Source organism: Mus pahari, chromosome 18 (genome assembly GCF_900095145.1).
Source record: "Mus pahari chromosome 18, PAHARI_EIJ_v1.1, whole genome shotgun sequence".
In the NCBI taxonomy this organism is placed as follows: Eukaryota; Metazoa; Chordata; class Mammalia; order Rodentia; family Muridae; genus Mus; species Mus pahari.
Window position 1 is genome coordinate 2553998 of NC_034607.1, and position 21641 is coordinate 2575638.

The 21641-nt window shown below is 52.6% G+C and overlaps 2 protein-coding genes across 3 annotated transcripts; both read left to right on the forward strand.

The window, feature by feature from the left end:
- Positions 1–10898: 10898 nt before the first annotated feature.
- On the forward strand, positions 10899–12395 carry Fkbpl (FKBP prolyl isomerase like). 2 transcript variants are annotated; one of them, XM_021218324.2, is made up of 2 exons: positions 10899–11029; positions 11317–12395. In XM_021218324.2, exon 2 carries the CDS (start codon positions 11332–11334, stop codon positions 12373–12375), a length of 1044 nt encoding a protein of 347 aa, XP_021073983.1. In that variant the 5' UTR covers positions 10899–11029; positions 11317–11331; the 3' UTR covers positions 12376–12395. The 2 variants fall into 2 exon arrangements, with proteins under 2 accessions (XP_021073983.1, XP_029387299.1); XM_029531439.1 differs by having other exon boundaries at positions 10928–11029; positions 11246–12395.
- An 816-nt stretch (positions 12396–13211) lies between these two features.
- Atf6b (activating transcription factor 6 beta) lies at positions 13212–21081 on the forward strand. Its single transcript, XM_021217696.1, has 18 exons — positions 13212–13376; positions 13720–13799; positions 14281–14359; positions 14651–14742; positions 15166–15301; positions 16330–16415; positions 16527–16662; positions 16747–16878; positions 17014–17147; positions 17566–17751; positions 17832–17923; positions 18675–18854; positions 19012–19119; positions 19231–19312; positions 19473–19543; positions 19675–19786; positions 19893–19977; positions 20474–21081. Exons 1-18 carry the CDS (start codon positions 13229–13231, stop codon positions 20701–20703), a joined length of 2169 nt encoding a protein of 722 aa, XP_021073355.1. The 5' UTR covers positions 13212–13228; the 3' UTR covers positions 20704–21081.
- Positions 21082–21641: the final 560 nt, after the last annotated feature.

A 21641-nucleotide genomic window follows, 5' to 3' on the forward strand; every position in this document is an offset into this window, starting at 1 on the left:
GAAGAAGAAGAAGAAGAAGAAGAAGAAGAAGAAGAAGAAGAAGAAGAAGAAGAAGAAGAAGAAGAAGAAGAAGAAGAAGAAGAAGAAGAAGAAGAAGTTGTTAGTTAGGGGGCTGCGTGTAGTGGTGTACACCTCTAGTCCCAGCACCCAGGAGGCAGGGGGGACTCTGCAAGTTCCAGGTCAGCCTCATCTACATAGTGAGTTCCAGGATGGCCAGGGCAACAACAAAAGCTTAAAACAGAGTCATGGAGCCACACACGCACGGCACGGAGAGTGATTGCTTGATCTGAAGAGTTCAGTCTAGGGGTCTGGCAGTCAACCTCAGTCACTGAGCTACATCCCCACCCAAAGAGGCAGACCTAGAAATGAAAGGATTTCAGAAGCCAGGTCTGGTGGTACAGGCCTGTGGTTCTACCCACTGGGAAGGCGGCAGAAAGAGGATCATGAGTTTAAGGCAAAATGGTGGTGCGTGCCTTTAGTCCCAGCACTTGGGAAGGAGACAAGTTTATCCTTGTGAGTTCAAGGCCTGTCTGGGGTGTGATAGAGCTCAGAAGGTAAAAGCACTGACCAAGCTTTCTGACATATGTGTGTGTGTGTGTGTGTGTGTGTGTGTGTGTGTATTCTCCCTCCCCCAAGGATCAAACTTAGTGTATACACACACACACACACATAATGATGAATATGTTTAATCCCAGGACTCTTCTTGTGGGAGAGGAGGTGGAGACAGGAGAATCAAGGGGAAGTTTCCAGGCCAACTAGCCAGAAACATGCAGCCCAGCAGACTCAAGAGAGACCCTGCTTCAAAGTTTTCCTACTTTCCACACAATGTAGCAAACACATGCACACAAATAACAGCAATGAGCTTTTGAAGGAATCTCTAGATTCCAGAGCAATTTCAAAGTCAACGGAAACAACCTGCGAAACCCTGTCTCAAAATTAAAAGTGGGGAAAAGGGGTGGGGCTGGGGAAATAGTCAGGTGACAGGGCACATACTCCACACTGCACTAGACCCTGGGGTGGGTTGCTTTGTTTTATTTATTTGTTTGTTTGGCTTTTGGTGTTTTGAGACAGGGTTTCTCTGTGTGAAGCCCTGGCTGTCCTTGAACTCACTCTGTAGACCAGGCTGGCCAAATCTGCCAGCTTCTAACTCCGGAATGCTGGGATTAAAGGTGTGTACCACCGCACCCAGCCCTAAAAACCCACCTCCTGGGCTGCAAGAGCAGGAACCTTGCCCGATACCACTACACCAGCAGTGCTGTGTCAAGGCCCTAGGTTAAATCTCCCCTAAAGGATTAGACAGATTTCAAGGCTGTTTATTTGCCTATTAGATAACTTCCCACGCTACAGTCTGTACACGCCTCTCATGGTTTAGGCAGTCCACTGTTCCTTTTCCACCCAGTTTTCAACCAGACTGTACCCCTCAACATCCCCACCTCTGCAGCACCTAACCACCAGGCCTCTGTAGGCACGAATCAAACTGCTTGGTTTACCCTGACTCTCTGACCACCTCTAAACTTGAGCCCACTTCTGGGCTCCGCCCTGCCCCTGGGCTCCAGGTTTCTTCACTTTCTCCACACACCTGCACTTGCTCAGCATTTTCCTGCCCCTCTTTCCTCCACACTAGCTAGGTCCTCTAGGTTGGATCACAGCAACAGGGTGTTCCTAAACAGTCCCAGGCATTCCATGGTGTGACGTTCTCCCTGCTGGCTACACATTAGGACTCTGAGGCGGGAGGGGGGCGGATATTTTTAAAGCCCAAGCTCCTTGGGCAACCTTTGGGTGGGGAGACTCAAGCGCCAATGCTGTGACAACCCCAGAGGATAACAGAGTGCATTGAAGGCTGGGAGTCACCCAGAGACCCTGAAAGGTGCTCCAGCCGGGACACCCTTCCTTAGGGAACGTCTCTGCACCCGAAGCCGGCACCTGCACTCCCCCGGCTCTCCTTACCTGTGGTCTGCATGTGTGCACGTAACCTGAAGCAGCTCTTGGATGCGGGTATCAAATCTTGCTTCTCTATGGTTTTCAGATCCTCATCTGGCAAAATCTCTTCCACTAATATTTGAACTCTTTGAAAGTAATTAGGAGAAGTCAGTAAATACAAAACGAAAGAAAAAAAAAAATCACTTCTCTCTTCCCCTGAGATTCTGCCCCTTCTGGGGGTGACAAGAAGTTCCCAGGTTCCTGTTGCTCTTCTCCTGCCTGTGGACAGCCTGAATCCTCTGGCAGGGTCTTTGCTCCCCTCTTAGTGTCTACTTGGACGCTCCCTCCCTCTGGCAAGGCTACACCTGGTCCCGTCTCTGCCTCTTCTTGTCTTCCATGTTTTGTTATGCTGTTGGTATTATGTCCATGTAAATGCTAGGAACCAAAGCCAGGAAGGACTCCCCACGCACCAGACAAATACAGTACTGGGGATCTACATTCTGGACCCCTCATCTTGTTATTTTTGATGCTTTTGATAGCCATGCATATCACCCAGGGCAGAATGATCTAACCACCCGCCTTCTCCTACCCTGCACCACCCACCCACCCATCATGCCTTCAACCAGATCACCACAGTGGCAGCCGCCCTGCCAAAAATCCCATTTATAGTCTTTCCATGTCATCCCTCAATTCCACTTGAAAACTTCTCAGCTCCATTTGGACTGCCCGCCCATTGACTCTATCACTTTATTTATTTATTTATTTATTTATTTATTTATTTATTTATTTATTTATTTTAAAACGTATGTGTTTGAGTATTTTGCCTACATGTCTGTCTGTCTGTCTGTGCAACCCTTGGCTGGTGCTGATGGAGCCAGAAGAGAGCATTGGATCCCTAGAGCTAGAATCACAGGTGTTTGTATGGGTGCTGGGAATCGAACCACGGGACTCTGGAAGAGCAGCCAGTGCTCTGAACTGTTGAGAACTGAGAGAACTCTGACCCACACCACCTTTACTATTGTTTGATTCTCTTGGTTTTTCATTTTCTGACCAGGCGGGATGGCTCATTCCCATAATCTAAGTACCTAGGAGGCTGAAGCAGGAGGATTTCCATGTGTTCAAGGCCAACCTGAACACCCTATCCCGAGAGAGAGAGAGAGAGAGAGAGAGAGAGAGAGAGAGAGAGAGAGAGAGAGAGAGAGGTTTCTCAGTTAAGCTCCTGTCCTGGCAAATTGTATGTCACTTGACACAAGCTAGAGTCATCTGAGAGGAGGGACCCTCTACTGAGGGATTGTCACCATACGATCCAGCTGTAGTAATTTTCTTAGTTAGTGATTGGTGTGGGAGGGCTCAGTCCATTGTGAGTGGTGCCATCCCTGGGCTGGTAGTCTTGGGTTCTCTAAGAAAGCATGCTGAGGCCGGGCAGTGGTGGCGCACTTGGGAGGCAGAGGCAGGTGGATTTCTGAGTTCGAGGCCAGCCTGGTCTACAGAGTGAGTTCCAGGACAGTCAGGGCTACACAGAGAAACCCTGTCTCAAAAAACCAAAAAAAAAAAAAAAGAAGAAGAAGAAGAAATAAAAAAAGAAAGAAAGCAGGCTGAGCAAGCCATAAGGAGCAAGCCAGTAAGCAGCACCCCTCCATGGCCTCTGCATCGACACCAGCCTCCAGGTTTCTGCCATGTTTGACTTCCTGTCCCGATTTCTCAGTGATGGGCTGCTTCCTGGAAGTATAAGCTGAAGTAAAGCTTCTTCTCCCAGGTTGCTTTGGTCTTGGAGTTTCCTCACGGCAGCAGTGACCCTAATTAGGACAGCTTCCAAAGCTGGGTGCAGTGAAGACTTCCAAAGTCTTTCCCTTTTCTCTTGGCTCCTCTCCCTTTATACAATTTGCCTCTTGCTCAATTTCACCCTGCCTGCTAACACTTCACCCATCAACTGAGTAGGGCCAAGGGAAATGCACAGTCACCTGGGATGGTTTGTTTCCTGTGAGCCATCTGTGTAGCTGCCAGCCGCCATTTTTTTCTTCAGTGATCTTCCCCATTCTGAGACTACAATTTCACAAGATATCTTGGTAATGCTTTCTCCAAAGAGAGCAAGAAGCTGGACTTTCCATCCAGAAAAGAACTTCCCTATGGCTTCACCCAGCACCGTTGGGGTGCCTCTGCTGCAGACAATTGCTTCTGGCCTAGAGACACCCGGCCTTCCACTGCCAAAGCTGGGACTTCTTAAATCATCCCCTCTGTCATGAATGGTTGATTTTTATTTCCTGCATCACTGAAACATGTCTGTTATTGTACAAGAGTACTGTAGCTTGACCTCTGAAAAGAACGTGGCATGATAGTGCTAAGATGTGTGGGCTCTGGCAGGAAGGGAATTCTGATTTGGAAAGAAATATGCGAGGCGCTGCAAAGGCGCTGGGAAGCCTTTTCCCCTTTCAGTTACGGTGCTGGTGATCAAACTCGGACCCTTGTGCATTCAAGCTGAACGTTTGCTGCATCTCCAGCCCTATTGCTGTTGCAATTACATCCTTCCCCATCCTTCCCCCCTCCTCCCCTCCTGCCTCCCCCTTCCTCTTCCCCCTCCTGCCTCTCCCTCCTCCTCCTTCTACATCCCCATTGCCTCCCCTGCCTCCTCTTCCTCTTCCTCCCCCTCCTCCCCTCCCCCTCCCCCTCCTCCCCTTTCTCCACCTCCTCCCTCCTCTACTCCTTCCATCCTCATCCTCCCCCCTCCTCTTTCTCTTCATCCTCCCCTTCCCCACCTTTCTCTTTTTCTGATACAGGTCCATGCTTGCCTTAACTCCAGAGCCTCAGCTGCCCGTGGTCTGGGATTATAGTCCTGCTTCACTATGCCCAGCTCAACCTAAGACTTTCTGTTCCTTTTCTTTCTCTGCTTGCTTGATTCTTAATTTTTTAGCAATTTTTACGGCCAGTCACTCTGGAGGCAGAGGCAGGTAGATCTCTACGAGTTAGAGGCTAGCCTGGTCTACTTAGAGAGCTCCAGGTCACTTTGTGTGGTACAGTGGGACCTTGTCTCAAAAGAACTTTTAAAGAATTATTATTGTGAGGGGAGTATGGTATGTGGATGTATGTGGATATGTGTGCATGTATGTATTTGTGTATATATGCATGTGTATGTATGCGTGTATATGTATGTGTATATGTGTTTGTATGTGTATGCATGTGTGTATGTATGTGTGTATATATGTGCATAGAATATGCTTATTCAGAGAACAGAGGACAACTCTATCTAGATCACAGAGATTAAACTTCAGTTCTATCTATCTCTCCCCTGCCCACCTCCTCTTCCTCCTCCCCTCAACTCTCTCTCTGCTGGTGATTAAATACAGGGACTTGAATAAGCCAACCGTGTGGCCCTCTACGGAGCCATACCGCTATTCTCTGTCTCTCTCTGTCTCTCTCTGTCTCTCTCTGTCTCTCTCTGTCTCTCTCTGTCTCTCTCTCTCTGTCTCTCTGTCTCTCTCTCTCTCGTGTGTTCATGTGTTCATGTGTGTGTGTGTGTGTGTGTGTGTGTGTGTGTGTGTTCATATGCATACCACGGGTCTCAGGTATCCCAGTCGGGTCTCACACAGACACAGACGATGTAGCTGAGGATGATCTTGAACTCCTGATCCTTCTGTTTCTACCTTCTGAGCTCAGGGTTAGAGGCATGCCCCACCCATCATGTCCCATGTATGTGGTACTGGGGGTCAGACACAGTACCTGCTGCAAGGTAGGCAAGCACTCTACCCACTGAACTACACTCTCCCACAGCCCACCACACTCCATTTGCATCACAGGACCACGTGGAAACTTGCACTTAGCACTGGGTTAGAAACCACATACACACACACACACACACACACACACACACACACACGCACGCACGCGCACACACACACACACACACACACACCTGGGGCTTTCCCACCTGTCCCTTACCCTGGTCTATTGGTTCCTGCGATTTGTCACTACCTTGTCACTGAAGGCATTTTCATCAATAGGTTTCTATGCCCTAACGCCTTCGGCTGTAACAGCGTAAGCTGTTGCCAGTCCCTCAGCCTGTGACCCTAGCACAGGGCTTCACAAGAAGGAGGCGAGCCAACAGCAAAGCTTTGTCTGTGGAGTTGCATCATGGATGTTCCAGGAGCCCATGGGGGCCCACCCCTGCCAGAGAGACTGCTGGCAGCTGATAACTGTTTGCTGAGGAGGGTTAATCTCTTCAGTGGTGTAGTCAGGCTTCACTAAACAACCCCTCACCCACACTCCCGCCATAGCATGCATGGGGAGTTACGGTGAGCATTCTTACTCTATGGCGAGTAAGCTATGTTAAACCCGGTGGGTCACACACTGAAAGATCTTGTCGAGAAGAGTTCCAGTGGGAAAGGGAGGGGGAGGGGAATGAGGCAAACACGACTAAAGGTCAGATTATATGGATATATGAAACTGGCATGGTGGAACGTTCCTTTAATCACAGCACTCAGGACTCAGAGGGAGGTGGAATCTCTCTGAGTTCAAGGCTGGCCTGGTCTACATAAGTGAGTTTCCAGACTAGCTAGGGCGACAAAGTGAGACTCAGTCTCAAAAAACATATTTTTAAAAAGATTTATTTTATGCACATAAGTGTTTAGCCTGAATGTATGCATGTGTATCATATGGGTGCCCGGTTCTCTCAGAAGTCAGAAACGAGAACTGGATATCCTGGAACTGGAACTACAGAGAGTGTGAGTTATCATGTTGAGGCTGGGAACCGAACTGGGTTCCTCTGCAAGAGTAGCTGGTATGCCTAACCACTGAGCCAGCTTTCCAGTCCCAGTTAATAAAAAATAAAATAAAATAAAATAAAAAATTAAACTGTTGACCAGAGCCAGGAATATGGCTTAGTAATAAAGAGCTTGCCAAGGGTGTACAGAGCCTTGGAATTGATCCCCACCATTGCAAACAGGAAAGAAAGAATGGATGAATAAACAGAGTTACTCTAGGAGAAAGTGAGGTAACGCATATTAGCTAATACACATGAGCTAAGACTATTGTCCCTTAGCACAATGCCTGCTATTACTGTTGTGACTCATGATCAGGCTTGCTCCGGGGGCACTTCCTATGCAATGTTCCACCACAGAGTCTTTTCATCACCTCAGGGGCTCCTGTCAGAAACCCTGCCACCCTGCCCGTCAGGCAGGCACGGTCCAAAAACTCTGGGAGGGAAAGAGAACAATTTTGACATAAATCCCAGGAGAACCGAAACCCACAGAAACCACCAAGACTAAGCAGAAGGGGATATTTGTTTAACCTCCGGGGCGGGGGTGGGGGCTAGAATTTTGGTGTCTCGTGCTGATGCTAAGCCGCGAGAGCAGGGGAGCATAAGGGCAGCATTTGGTTCCTTGCAGTGTGGAAGGCGTGGTGCTTGATGGTGTGAAAAGCTCCAGCTGGCTCCAGTCCTTGCGACAGGGTAGCGGCACTCTGGACAAGCTGAGCTTGAACCTGGAGTGCATAAAGCTGTGTGGACGGATGGACTGGAGGTTTGTGCTGCCTCCTGCTGCCTCTTCCGCAACAAATGCCTCAAAGGCAAAACAATGGGCAGCTTTCAAGGCTCAGCAGTCTGATTGCCTCCGTGCTGGTCCAGATGGCGCTGAGCTGGAAAGCACAGAGGCCATGCCACCCAGCCCACTTTTCCTGGCATCTGGAGCATTTTGAAACAAGACACTCACCCGCCACTGGTGGGGCTTTCTGCATTTGCCTCCATCCCTCATTGATTAAATCCTGAGTATTTAGTAAGGATTTAAGGGTGGTACCGGGCCTTGTACAGTGTGCACATACTCTGGCTCTGAGGGATGCTCCAATCTTTAGTAAGAATTGCTATGGGGCTGGAAGGATGGCTCCATGGTTAGGGGCTTGCTGCTTATGCACAAGATACACTTCCTAGATGTGGTTCAGCCTTCGACTAACTTTGATTTGTGTAGTGAGAATTCTGGAGTATTGGTTTTTTTCTTTCTTTAAAGATTTATTTTTATTTATATGAGTATACTGTAGCTGTCTTCAGACACAGCAGAAGAGGGCATCAGGTCCCATTACAGATGGTTGTGAGCCACCATGTGGTTGCTGGGAATTGAACTCGGGACCTCTGGAAGAACAGTCAGTGCTCTTAACCTCGGAGCCATCTCTCCAGCCCTGGTTTCTTTTAAAAAGATAGGACTACTATACAAATGTGCTTTCATTTTAATCCCAGGTGTGGGGGACGTGGGGCTGCTCGGGACTGTCTGTAACAGTTGATTGTGATTTGCCTCATGCGCTAGCAGGGGCGTGGTTTTGCCAGCTGCAGATAGTTTCTGCAAACATATGACTCTGAAATTCTGGGAATTTTTCAGAGGGTAGATAAATGCTAGGGCTGCCAAGAGGCAGTGTGGGTTGGGGAGGTTGGTTACGTTTTGCAAGTAGCTGTGGTCCAAGAGGAAATGAAAGGTGTAAGATACAGGGGTCTCTACCTCTCTCTCGCCTCTGTCCTTTCTCTCTTATCTAGTGATAGAGGGTGAAGCTGGGAGGATAAAGGGTAGAAAAAAGAAGAAGCCGAAAAGTAGCAAAGACCCACCACAGATCTGTCCTCTGTGTCCTTCATGTAGCCCAGGCTAGCCTCAAACTCACTCACTATTTTGCTCCTTCCTCCATGTCCTAAGTGCTGGGACTATAGCAGGCATCACTCAAACTCCAGCCCATTCTTTAGATGTCAGCAAAACTGTTGCCACAAATGTCTACCCCCTGTCACAGCTCACTCTCATAGCACATTGCACTTGGGATACCTCTGTGATTGCTTTCTGTGGTGAGGCTATAAATCTCATGAGGGCAAAGGCTCTGTCCCTCTCATCTCGGTATCCCCGGTCCTAGCATGCTGCCAGGATACAACAGGTGCTCAACGGATACCTGCTGAGTGGAGGAGTCACACACACACACACACACACACACTGCCTCGCACTATCGAGTAACAGAGAATGTGGGTTTCTTTGTCCAAGGATTAAGGTGTAAACTTCTACACTTCCCACTTTCCTCGAAATCCCTCAGAGGAAAGGGGAGGAGAGAGAAGATGGATTAATTCTCCATAAGATTCCACGGATTCCACGACCCACAGCAGTTCGTCATGGTGTTGGGGATGGGGAAGTGGACTAAGGTTACACTGGCTAAAAACCAAAAATAATTTTTTTAAAAAATTATTTATTTATTATATTTAAGTACACTGTAGCTGTTTCCAGACACTCCAGAAGAGGGAGTCAGCTCTCGTTACGGATGGTTGTGAGCCACCATGTGGTGCTGGGATTTGAACTCAGGATCTTTACTTTTTTGTTGTTTGTTTTTCTGAGACAGGATTTCTCTGTGTAACAGCCCTGGAAATCCTGGGAGTTGATTTGTAGACCAGGCTGGCTTCAAACGCACAGAGAGCTATCTGCCTCTGCCTCCTGATTTCTGGGATTAAAACCATGTGCCATCACGCCTAGCTTACAGATGTCTTTTAAATTGCTATCCCAAATTACATTTTTGGGTTTATTTGTTTTTCTTTTGGAGGGGGTAGAGCAAGTGTTACAGAAGCAGAAGAAATTGGGGGCTTGGTTATCCCTGAATTACATTCCCTGGGCAGTCAAGCCGATTTACAAAGGCAGATGGTAACCTTCCTTATCTCCTGGCTGCACTTTTCTGTGTTGTTAGTAAACCCAGCAGTTTCTATTACCCTTAAAGCAGCTTCGCTTTCTGAGCGAGCTGAAGCTCAGGTCACTTTCTCAAGGCAGGTTAACCAAGCCTGCTAAGAGGAGAGTTTCCCAGGAGCAAGGGGCTCCAAAGGGCAAAAGAAACAGATCTCAGTGAATTCAGGTGTGCAACTATTTCCTTCTATCTAAACTGTCTAGGCAAAGCTCGTTTGTAGGCTATGTTTACGTAAGGATTGGGCCAGAGCCTCTCGGTTTAATTATTTATTTAATATCTCCGAGGACGTTTGTTAGTACACTTATTCTTTTTATATTCTAATCAGTGGTAAAGCTTGTCAGCATTACCAATGAAGCACTGGGTGGGATCCACAGTACAACGTAAATCGGACACAGTGGGGCATGCCCGTGGTCCCAGCATCCTCTTCTACATAGAGTTCCAGGCCAGCAAGGGAAACACGTGACCCTGTCAACAACAGCAAGAACAACATATGCCAAAGTGAGGTGCTTAGATAATAAGGGGTTCTTCTTCCCGGAAGAACCGTGCTGGCCCAGCCGGTGCAGGCAGTTTGCCCAGCAAGGCTGAGTCATGAAAGGGCTCTATCTACACCTTCTGTAGGGAGGGGGAGAGCTGTTCTCCACCGCTCCACTCACTGGAGCATGGGATACCAGTTACACACGAAAAATATAGGACAAACTGAGCTGGTGCGGAATGAGGTCACTGAGGGATCACACTGCTAGTGGGCTGCAGCACTAAGAATCGCAGGCTCCATCTGGAAGTTTCGAAATCCAGGTCTGCAGTTTAACGTATTTTCTCATGATGGACATGCTCATTCGAGCTTGAAAAACACTACAATTCTGGATCGGGGGCTCAGTTGAAGGGCAATGATAGATATGTGGCAAAAGTCAATCAAGGATGAGCCAAAATGGACAGGGGTTGATTTCAGCTAAGATCTCTGAATTTGGGTATAATAACAAGGGAGGGTCTGAAAGCAGCCAAAACCTCACCCTTTAAATAAATTTGTACTGAAGCTCAAACTCAGGGTCTTTACGCATGCCTGGCAAAGCTCTCTACCACTGCTCTCTCTTCCTCAGCTCAAGTTTCCCATTTCTGGCCTTTTTACATTTTGACTAAACCAGTCTGCCAGATCTTTGTCAACCTCGGTTCGATTTGGCTAATTCTATTGCTTAGGTCTAGTCCGGTTGCTAAGGTATGGCGCTTCACGGTTGCTAGGGAAATGACGTCACCATAGAGGCGGGACAAGCAACCTCTTCGTGCTCCTGATTGGCCGCCGTGTTAGGGACTAGCTTCTCTGTCTCGAGGGCTGATTGAGACTCTCAGAGGCTCCCAGGCTGCTGGCCCAGGCCTCAACACCATACTCAATGCAACAATTGTGACTTAGGCCGTCCTGCTATGCTCCTTGGCCTCTCAGGTACTTTTTGACCCAGTCAAGTGCCCATAGTTGGGGCGACTAACCGAACCACGGGGGATTACAGAATTTATAGTTCTAGACTAGACCCGGGTGGATTCTAGCTTGGGAAGGGAAAAAAAAAAAAAAAAACGAGAAACTTTTAGCACCACGAGGAGTCTTAACTAGGAATTCTGGAATTTACATTGTTTCGGTTTTTTGTTTTTTCCACCCGCCCAGGTCTGAACTGCACTTGACCCATCACTTTCCAGACTAAACTGTTCCTTCCTTTACCGTATCTGCTGTGGAAGGGATCAGGAGATCCAATGGAGACCTCACCTATCAGCCCAACGAAAAACAAGAACACCGCTCGGCCGCAGCAGCGGGAAGAGAGAGCCCAACGAAAGCTAAATGCAGCCATTCCGTTTAGGCAGCGGTCCCCAGGTCTTCTCCCTGAAGCCCTGGAGGTGGGAGTGAGACCAGATCCAGCCAATCAAATTGTAGAGACTCAAGTGATTGAACACCCGGTGGCTGGATTTGAAGGTGACTCTGATAAATTGCAAGTCTCCACCAACGAGATGGCAGAGCACCTTCAAGCTTCCGATCTTTGGTACTGTCCTGATGGGAGTTTTGTAAAGAAGATCATAGTCCCTGGCCATGGCTTAGACAAACCCAAGCTAGGCTCCAAATGCCGAGTGTTGGCTTTGGGATTTCCTTTTGGATCTGGGATGCCAGAGGGCTGGACAGAACTAACCATAGGCATAGGGCAATGGAGGGAAAAAATTTGGGGGGAACTCACGGAAAAATGCCTGGAGTCTATGCGTCAAGGTGAGGAAGCGAAGATTCACCTTCCTGGATCCTCTGCACCTCTTGCTAAACTCAGACTGGATTCCTTCACCAGTGGCCGGGACTCCTGGGAGATGGAGGCTATGGAGAAGGAGGCTCTGGCCAAAGAAGAACACAGGAGGGGTACAGAACTGTTTCAAGCTGGGAACCCTCAAGGGGCTGCCCGATGCTATGGACGGGCTCTCCGACTGCTGCTGACGTTGCCCCCACCCGGTCCTCCCGAACGAACTGTCCTTTATGCCAATCTGGCTGCCTGCCAGCTGCTGCTAGGACACCCCCAGTTGGCAGCCCAGAGCTGTGACCGAGTGCTGGAGCGGGAGCCGGGCCATTTAAAGGCCTTATACCGAAGGGGGGTTGCCCAGGCTGCCCTCGGGGACTTGGAAAAAGCCACTGCTGATCTCAAGAAAGTTCTAGCAGCAGATCCCAAAAACCGTGCAGCGAAAGAGGAGCTGGGGAAGGTGGTCATTCAGGGGAGGAAACAGGATGAAGGGCTGGCTCGGGGACTGCGCAAGATGTTTAGCTGATTAAAGGAGACAGGAACCCGTGAACTGTGGTCTGTGTTGTGGGATTTTCAGGGGCCCCGAAGGAAGTTGTTTGAACTCATCTCGTTCTGATCTATGGGGAGTTAGCGAAGGTGTCAGTGAGCCTCTTGGTGGAGGGAGTCCCGGGAAGCTTATCCATCTCCGAGAATAGGAGAGGTTGTCTATTTAGGACTGGCTGTGGCAAACGCCAGAACTTCCGGATGTCAGGGAGTTGCATCCCATGGTGGTTGTGCGTCGCTGCGTGTGGGTGCTGAGAATGTAATCCAGACCCTTACAAGAGCAATAAGCACTTTCTTTTTGAGTGGGAGGGTTCGAGACAGGGCTTCTCTGTGTAACAACCCTGGCCGTCCTGGAGCACACTTTGTAGACCAGGTTGAGATCCGCCTGCCTCTGCCTCCTGAGTGCTGGGATTAAAGGCGTGCACCATTGCCGCCTAGTCTCAATAAGCAATATTTAACTGCTGAGCCAGCTCTTACCTTAGATGCTGGAACTTTGCTCATTCATTTATTCATTAATTCAATCATTATGTGTGTGCCTTCATGAGTTTATGGGCACCACATGGGTGCAGCTGTCTGCAGACAACTGCTCAACCATGAACACTCTAGCCCAGATGCTGGAACCCTAAGTGCTAGGAACTACATTTCCCACAATGCTAGTCTCTGGGGCCTGTACGGCGCATGCACAGTCTCGCCTGGACCGGTAAAGCGGCTGAGCGGTGCCATGTTCCCATTGGTCCGGCATGTACACTCACTGCTCCTTCGTGTCACGTGTTCACCAACCAAGCCTCTGACTGGTCATCAGGACTTCCGGGACGCCGGTTTTCCTCAGCGAGCCCATGGATTTGCCGAGGCCCGGAGGAGGCGGGCCCGGGAGCCGGCTCATGGTGGGGGGTGGGGGGAAGATGGCGGAGCTGATGCTCCTCAGCGAGATCGCCGACCCGACGCGCTTCTTCACCGACAACCTGCTGAGTCCGGAGGACTGGGGTGCGCGGAGTGGGGCCCCGGGGGAGGAGCGGGCTGAGGCTCGCCATGGGCCCGAGGCACGCGGGAAGGCAGCAGAGCGTGAACGAGGACGGCTGGGCGGACGCCGAGCCCATCCTCCGAGGGAGCGCGCAGCGGGACTCGCGCTTCCCCGGGATGCGGGAGGAGGGAAGACCTTGGCCCCCCGTGGGAGCACGGGGCTGCCCGGGGTCAGGGGAGAGGGGCTGGACGCCTTGGGGTGTGAGGCTGAGCGAGTGGGCGGGCGGTGGGTCTGGCCCGGCCGAGCCAATGAGGGATGGAGCCGGGGCTGGCGGGCCACCCTCCTGACACGCGGGCCTCCCTGCAGACAGCACCTTGTACAGCGGCCTGGATGAAGTGGCCGAGGAGCAGGCGCAGTTGTTCCGTTGCGTGGAGCAGGATGTCCCGGTATTGCTACCTCAGAGCTTCTCTTATGACCCTTGGTGGTGGGAGGGCGACCCCAAACTTGGAGTCATCGCCAAGCCACAGAGCTCATCTGGGCGTCACCCCTGCTCTTGTTAAACTCGAAAATTTCGAGGGGAAAGACCAGTTTCAAAAGTCCCGTGGTCTAATTGGCGCAGGCTTTATTTTAGAGTCGTACCCTGGACTGGCCCGCCCAGTCGGGATTTTAGAGAGCAGCCTCTTCTGGCCCTTTGGGGTCCTTCTTATGGGGTACAGATAAAAGATTGACAGCTGTGTGTTTACAGGGGAGAGAGAATAGGCTGTTAGAGGTTGTTAGTAAAACACAACGAAAGTGGAAGAGAAACATTTTGGTCTGTAAACTATGGGACCTTGACACAGTGGGCCTCTTAATTTTCGAGCTGTGTCGCTCCTGTTTTGCTGTCGTACTTTCTCACCTTCCTGCCCGCTAATATGCCCCACCCCTTAGTTTGACAGCAGCTCTCTGGATGTGGGGATGGATGTCAGCCCCCCTGAGCCCCCCTGGGACCCTCTACCCATCTTCCCAGGTAAGGCGCCCTTAGGATTCCCCTCATCTTTCCAAATGCCCTTCTCTTCCCGCTGCTTCCCAGAAACTAACATCCCTGTGTGCTCCTCCCTGCGATCCCTGGGGTGTTGTCTGCCCTTAGTCTCCTGCCCCACCTCAGCACCACACTACCTCAGCACCACACTACAGGCAATGCTAGGCTCTGCCCCTCTGTTATTTCTGCAGTGTTGGCTTGGTGCAAGCAAGACATGGTCTCAGCGCCGAGCCTCGTCCCCAGCCTCCCCTGCTTATCTCAAAACTTTTCTCCCCCCAGATCTTCAGGTGAAGTCTGAGCCATCCTCGCCCTGCTCCTCTTCCTCCCTCAGCTCAGAGTCCTCACATCTTTCTACAGAGCCCCCCAGCCAGGTGAGAGCCATCTCCCCTCTGGTTCTCAATGGCTCTGCTCATAGGTGCTGAGGTACTGTTCGTGTGCCGTGAGTCATGAGGCAGGTGGCAGTCCCTTCTTAGTCACCGTCCCCTTGCTTTCTGCCCTTCTGGTCTGGTTGTGCCTTTTGAACGTGCAGAGAGACGGCAGGCAAAGGGCTTGGGAAAACAGTTGATAAACAGCTGAGGCTTCGCAAATGTTCTTGCTCAGGCCGCCCACTGTAATGTGATACTTGTGATCGTGAGAAGAAAACAGAACAAAGAGCCTGGGCAGCATTGTTTCAGGACCACTTAGTGCAGGGCACAATTGTTTGGCGTGCTGGAAGCTCTGGGGTCTTCGTTCTTACTCTCTTGGTCTCTTTCCCTCATTCCTGCCACCTCCCCGCACCACCCTGCCTCTCACAGGTCCCTGGAGTAGGGGAGGTGCTGCATGTGAAGATGGAGTCCCTGGCACCCCCACTCTGCCTGCTGGGGGATGACCCAGCATCCCCCTTTGAAACGGTCCAGATCACTGTGGGCTCTGCCCCTGATGAACTCGCAGGTAATCACTGCTTGTCACTGACCTTGTGCCTGCCAGGGTCCGGGTGGGGGTGGTGCACGCCTTGAGCCCCAGCACTCGGGCGGCAGAGGCCAGAGAGAAACAGTCTCCAAATAAAAAATGAAGTGAAACCACAGAAATCATAGCACTGAAACCGAGGCCAGGAAAAGTGTTGTCCCAGCACGTGCGAGGCGTGCCGGCCTGGTCTACAGACTGAGTTCCAGGACAGCCAGGGCTGCACAGAGAGACCCTGTGGTGAAAAGCAAAAACACAAAAACGAAAGAAACAAACCAAAAATAAAATAAGATAAAAACCTGCCAGAGGGGAGGGGGCTGGAGAGCTGGCTCAGTGGTTAAGAGCACTCACTGGCCGCTCTCCCAGAGGACCCAGGTTCAATTGCCAGTACCACATGGTAGCCCACAAATGTCTATGCGTCTAGTTCGGGGGGTCATCTTCTGGCCTTGTGCACTTCCATGAAATAAAGATCTTAAAACTGAATAGGAGTGTGAGGTCTGTGACCGCTAAGCTGCCTTCGCTTGGAAGCCTGCCACATCGGTGCACAGGGTCTGTGTGAGAGAAGTAACGATGGTAGGGGAGAAGGCAGCGTGCGTGCATGCGTGTGAGAAGTTAGGGAAGCTGCTGGAGTGAGAGGAGGGTCGAGGTGGGAGGAGCCTTAGAGCCTTAGTCAGCTCACAGTCTCTGCTGCGGTGCCTGCACTACAGCGTCCAGGTAAAAGGAGGACTGACCCTTGTCTCCCTTCATCTCCAGTATTTATCTGCCAGCCAACTGCTGCTGCTTTTAAGATTTGTTTATTTTATGTGTATGGGTAATTTGCCTGCACATGCACCATGTGTGTGCTCGATGCCTCCAGAGGTCAGGAGAGGGCATCGGATCCCTGAAGTCACTGACAGCTGTTAGCCACCATGAGGACTCTGGGATCCGTCTTCTGCAGAAGCAGCGAGTTCTGTCTACCAGTGGGCCTCTCCTCAGCCCCTGTAGCCAGCACTGTGTCTTCTTCCTGCCCCCCTCAGATATCCAGACCAAGCTGGAACCTGCCTCTCCATCTTCTTCTGTCCACTCTGAGGCCTCCTTGCTGTCAGCAGACTCTCCCAGTCAGGTGACACACCTTGCTCTCCTGTGCAGCCCGCGTCCGGTGTGGGAAGCTCTCCCTTGACCGCCTGCTCTGTGCCGACACTCCTAACTAATGTCTCCGGGCTGCCCTGCACAGCCTTTTATAGGAGAGGAGGTTCTGGAAGTGAAGACAGAGTCTCCGTCCCCTCCAGGGTGCCTCCTGTGGGATGTCCCAGCCTCTTCACTCGGAGCTGTCCAGATCAGCATGGGTCCATCCCCTGATAGTTCCTCAGGTAATGGGGTCGCCTGACCCCTGGGGTCCCTGTTGAGAGGCCTCACAGAGTTAGAATCGCTTCCTTTTCCTTCCCTTCCTTCAGGGAAAGCTCCGGCCACTCGGAAGCCTCCACTGCAGCCCAAGCCTGTGGTGCTAACCACAGTTCCGGTGCCACCTAGAGCTGGGCCTCCCAGCACCGCTGTCCTCCTGCAACCCCTAGTCCAGCAGCCTGCAGGTGAGGAAGCTGGAGAGGGGCCTGGGAGTGAGCTCGCTGCCCCTGAGGGCCCTGGGCCTTCAGTGCTCGCGTGTGAGATTGGACGCAGGGGTCCTGACACCACCTTCTCTGATGTCCTCCTGCTCACGTTTCCAGTGTCCCCAGTGGTCCTCATCCAAGGTGCTATCCGAGTCCAGCCTGAAGGGCCAGCTCCCGCAGCTCCACGGCCCGAGAGGAAGAGCATCGTTCCAGCCCCTATGCCGGGGAACTCCTGCCCGCCTGAGGTGGATGTATGTGCTGGGAAGGGTAGGCAGGCTCTGTCACAGGCAGGCAGCAGCATGGAGAAGGGAGCCAGTGTGCGGGATAGAAGGCTGAGGGTGTGGGGGGCTTTGCCGCACGTGGCGTTAGGTGTGTAGGTTGGAGGGCGTCAGGTTTGGTTGTAGGTTTAGCACATAGGGTGGCTTCCCAGTGGGAAGGCAGGTCAGCTGTTTTCTTAGCTGTAGCCTGTTAACTTAGGGCTCAGAACAAGAGCTTGGGAAGGAAGTCCTAAGGAGAGGATTAGCCAGCACTGTGGTCCTCCAGTCTCACCTGTCCCACACATGAGGACTAGGAGGGAGGCAGGAGAGTAGCCGTGAGCTGGCAATGAGTCCCTGGGGCTGGGGCATGATCTCTCTAACTCATCTTCATTCTCAACCTCACTGGTGCAAGGCAAAGCTGTTGAAGCGGCAGCAGCGGATGATCAAGAACCGTGAGTCGGCCTGCCAGTCCCGCCGCAAGAAGAAAGAGTACCTGCAAGGCCTGGAGGCCCGGCTGCAGGCCGTGCTGGCCGACAACCAGCAGCTACGCAGGGAGAACGCTGCCCTCCGGCGGCGGCTGGAGGCCCTGCTGGCGGAGGTCGGCCTGCGCTGCCCTTGGAGAGGGCTGGGAAGGCAGGCCCTGGACCACACTCACCTCCTGTCGTCCTCTGCCTGCAGAACAGCGGGCTCAAGCTGGGATCCGGAAACAGGAAGGTTGTCTGCATCATGGTCTTCCTTCTCTTCATTGCCTTCAACTTTGGGCCTGTGAGGTGAGCCCCTCACCACCTCCCTGCAGCCCTGGGTGGAGCTGAGCCTCACAGCTGAGCTGCCCGGCTGCCTGCTTGGCCTGGGCAGTGTGTTCCACTTACACAAGCGTGTCCGCCCCCGCAGCCCTGATGCTGTATCCAGCAGCCATTGCTAGTGTACTGTTTCCCTCGGAGGAGGTGCGTTGTGGGTGGGTGGTGGCGATGGTGTTAATGAGAAGTGACCCCAGGAGTGGGTCAAGTGCTTGACATCCTATCATGAGGACATATGTTTGATCCCTGAACCCACATTTTGAAAAGGCCAGATGTGGTAGCATGGACAGCAATGGGAAGACAGAGCCAGGCAGGTCCCCGGGACTCACTGGCCCTTGATGAGTGACAGGTTGCTGAGAGACAGTGTCAAATAAAGGAAGAGGGTGGGTCGTGATGAACAGTGACTTCTGTATGCACATGTACATATGTGTACACATGGATAACGTGTATCTGTGCATGTGCACATATGTGTACATGTGTACATACAACCCCCTGCCCCGACACACACCAGTGCTCCCTGGCTGTGAGGCGTTAGAGCCCTCATTCTCCTTTCCTGTTTCCTGGGCCTGTGAGATTGGCGCCCTCTCTACTCCCCGCTCACTGAAGGGAGACGAAGCCACGTGGAACAGGTTGTGTCTGCCTCAGTCTGCAGAGTCCTGACTCGCACTGCACCAGACAGCTGAGAAAGCTGGAATTCTTCCCTTCCCTGCTTCCCTGCCCACAGCATCAGCGAGCCACCTCCAGCTCCCATCTCTCCTCGGACGAGCAGGGAGGAACCACGACCCCAGAGGCACCTGCTGGGCTTCTCAGAGCCAGGGCCGGCTCATGGCATCGAACCCCTCCGGGAAGCCGCCCAGGGCCCTGAGGAGCAGCAGCCCAGCCCTGTAGGCAGGCCCAGCTTCAGGTGAGAAGCAGAAAGACCCCTTCTGTAAGAAGGAGTCATCTTCCTAAAGCCTGCCTTTGCAGGGTGTAGAACCGAAGTTGCTCTTGGCCCGGGGGTTTGACGGTGCCCTGTGCTGGGCAGTCTCTCTCTGGTCACTGCCTCCTCTGCTTCACTTCAGAAACCTGACAGCCTTCCCCGGGGGCGCCAAGGAGCTGCTGCTAAGAGACCTGGACCAGCTCTTCCTCTCCTCTGACTGCCGCCATTTCAACCGAACTGAGTCTCTGAGGTGTGCATAGTCTGTCCTCCGTCTCCCCTGCCTTCTCACGCCTTCTCATGGCTGCGTGTGGGCACGGGGCATACATTTTGGCCTTCCTTAGAGGTGGTGGTCTGTCCCTAGGCTTGCCGATGAGCTGAGTGGCTGGGTCCAACGTCACCAGAGAGGTCGACGGAAGACGCCTCACAGGGCCCGGGAGAGGCAGGTAGGAGCCAGTGGGCGGGCCAAGGAAGGTGACAGCAAGACAAAGCTACTGTCCTGGGGGACGTGGAGGAGTGGGTGTGAGTGGCACCAGCTTCCAGGGACCGCCTGTCTCTCCCTCCTCCCTTTACCCTCTTCAAATCTTTAGATACTTCTCCTTCCAGAAGTCCCAGCTACGGAAGAAGTCTCCTCCAGTGAAACCAGTCCCCACCCAGCCTCCAGGACCCCCTGAAAGGTAAGTGCTGGGTGAGCACTTGTAAGTGAGGCCACTAGAGAGAGCTGTACCCCAGGAGGCCGCTGCTGTCCTTGCGGAGGAATCTGCCGCCCTCTCCACCAGGCCTCCTGAGTCTGTCCTCACCTGCCTAGGGACCCCGTGGGCCAGCTGCAGCTCTACCGCCACCCCGGCCGCTCGCAGCCGGAGTTTCTAGACGCAATTGACCGGAGGGAAGATACCTTCTATGTTGTGTCCTTCCGAAGGGTGAGCTCCCTCCCCTGTCACCCAGCCCCCTGTCACCCTGGGTCCCCAGCTGGGAACCTGTTGGTGTGTCTTCCCCTGCCACCCAGCCTGGCCCTTCTGCTCCTAGGACCACCTGCTGCTCCCAGCCATCAGCCACAACAAGACATCCAGGCCCAAGATGTCGCTGGTGATGCCAGCCATGGCCCCCAATGGTAATTCTTCCCTCTGGCCATGGGGCGGGTTCTGAAATCTAAAACTGAGGAAGGAGGGAGTTCTCGCAGAGAACCAGCAGGGGGCGCTAAGGGAGAAAGTGCGAGGAGGGACTTGGAACCAAGGAGAAGAAAAAGTGGGGAGACAGGGCCTGGAATTGAGCATTGAGGGCTCAGGAGTCTGAGACGGGAAGATGGGGGAGTCTGGGTTACACAGTGAGATCCTTTCTCAACCAGACCAGAAGCTGCTCTGATAGGTGGTGGCTAGGCAGAGTCGGTGGGAGACTCTCACTTGGCTTTTCTTTTTTAACCTCCGTTGTGTCCTGTGTGCCCCTTACTCGTTGTCCCTTACTTTCCTACACCATCCCTGTGCCCGCCTCACTCGGCCTGTGGGCTGCCTCTGCCCTCCTCCTCTTTACAACTTTCTAACCGTCTTCCTCATCTCACCCCACCCACCACTGTCTGCCTCCCTGTCCCCGCTTCCCTCTCCTCCTCACAGAGACCGTGTCGGGCCGGGGGCCCCCAGGGGACTATGAGGAGATGATGCAGATCGAGTGTGAGGTCATGGACACCAGGGTGATTCACATCAAGACCTCCACGGTGCCCCCCTCTCTCCGGAAGCAGCCGTCCCCGTCCCCAGGCAATACCACAGGTGGCCCCTTGCCAGGCTCCTCAGCCAGTCCCGCCGCCCATCAGGCCTCCCAGCCCCTCTACCTCAATCACCCCTGACTTCCTCAGCTCACAGTGACTTAGAACCGGGTTGGGGAACCTGATCCTGGGGCTCGGGGCAATTGTAAAGGAAGGCGGGGTGTGGGGGTTAACACTTAGTGGGACTAGGGTGGGTAGTTCACCTGTCTTCTCACTCTTTTCAGAAATATAGGGCTCCTCTCGTTCCTGCACCCCCAGTCCTCTTTCCCCGAGGGTACCGCGTGAGGGTTTCTCCCATCTCCTCTTCATTCTCTCCTTTATCTGTTTGGGAGTCAAGGTGGGACTCGGTCCCCAGGTGGGACAAGGGATGGTTGTGGGTGGCAGAAGTCAGTTTATGTGTGTGCATACCTTTTTTTTATTATTATTATTAAATAAACAACGTGGAGGGATGTGAAGGAACGGCGGCCACCTTCCTAGTGTGTGACGTGTATAGGGCCAGCATCCACGGAAGCAGCACTGGAGATGGCGTGGTGGGGTGAGAAGGAGCCAGACCTCATCTCATCTCCTCACCCCGGCCCAGCAACTCTAGGGCATGTCTGTCTAGCTGTCTGTGGCGTGACAGCAGATAGTACAGCTCACCGGAATGTGTCGAGTAAACAGGAAGGATAGGACGGGGCCCACGCCCTTGAGGGGGTGCAGCAGCTCCAGCTCTTGCTCTGTTGCAGGTCCCCCCTGGCTTTCCAGGATGAGCTGTCCACACAAACAACAGGCGTGGGGGCCAGAGGGCTTGTAGCCCAGGAAGGCGGGGTCACAGCGGAGGGGTCTAGTAGTGAGAAGAAGGGGGCATGTTATGGGACATCCTCTTGGCCCTGAACTGAGGAAGACAGACCACAGGGAGGCCCAGATGGATGGAGACAGTGGGTCAGGCAGATAGGGCCCTGTGCTCCGAGTGGGAGGAAAGGGACCAGATCCAGATGAGGGCCCCAGTCTGCCTGGCTGCGAGTCCCCTGCAGTTGCTC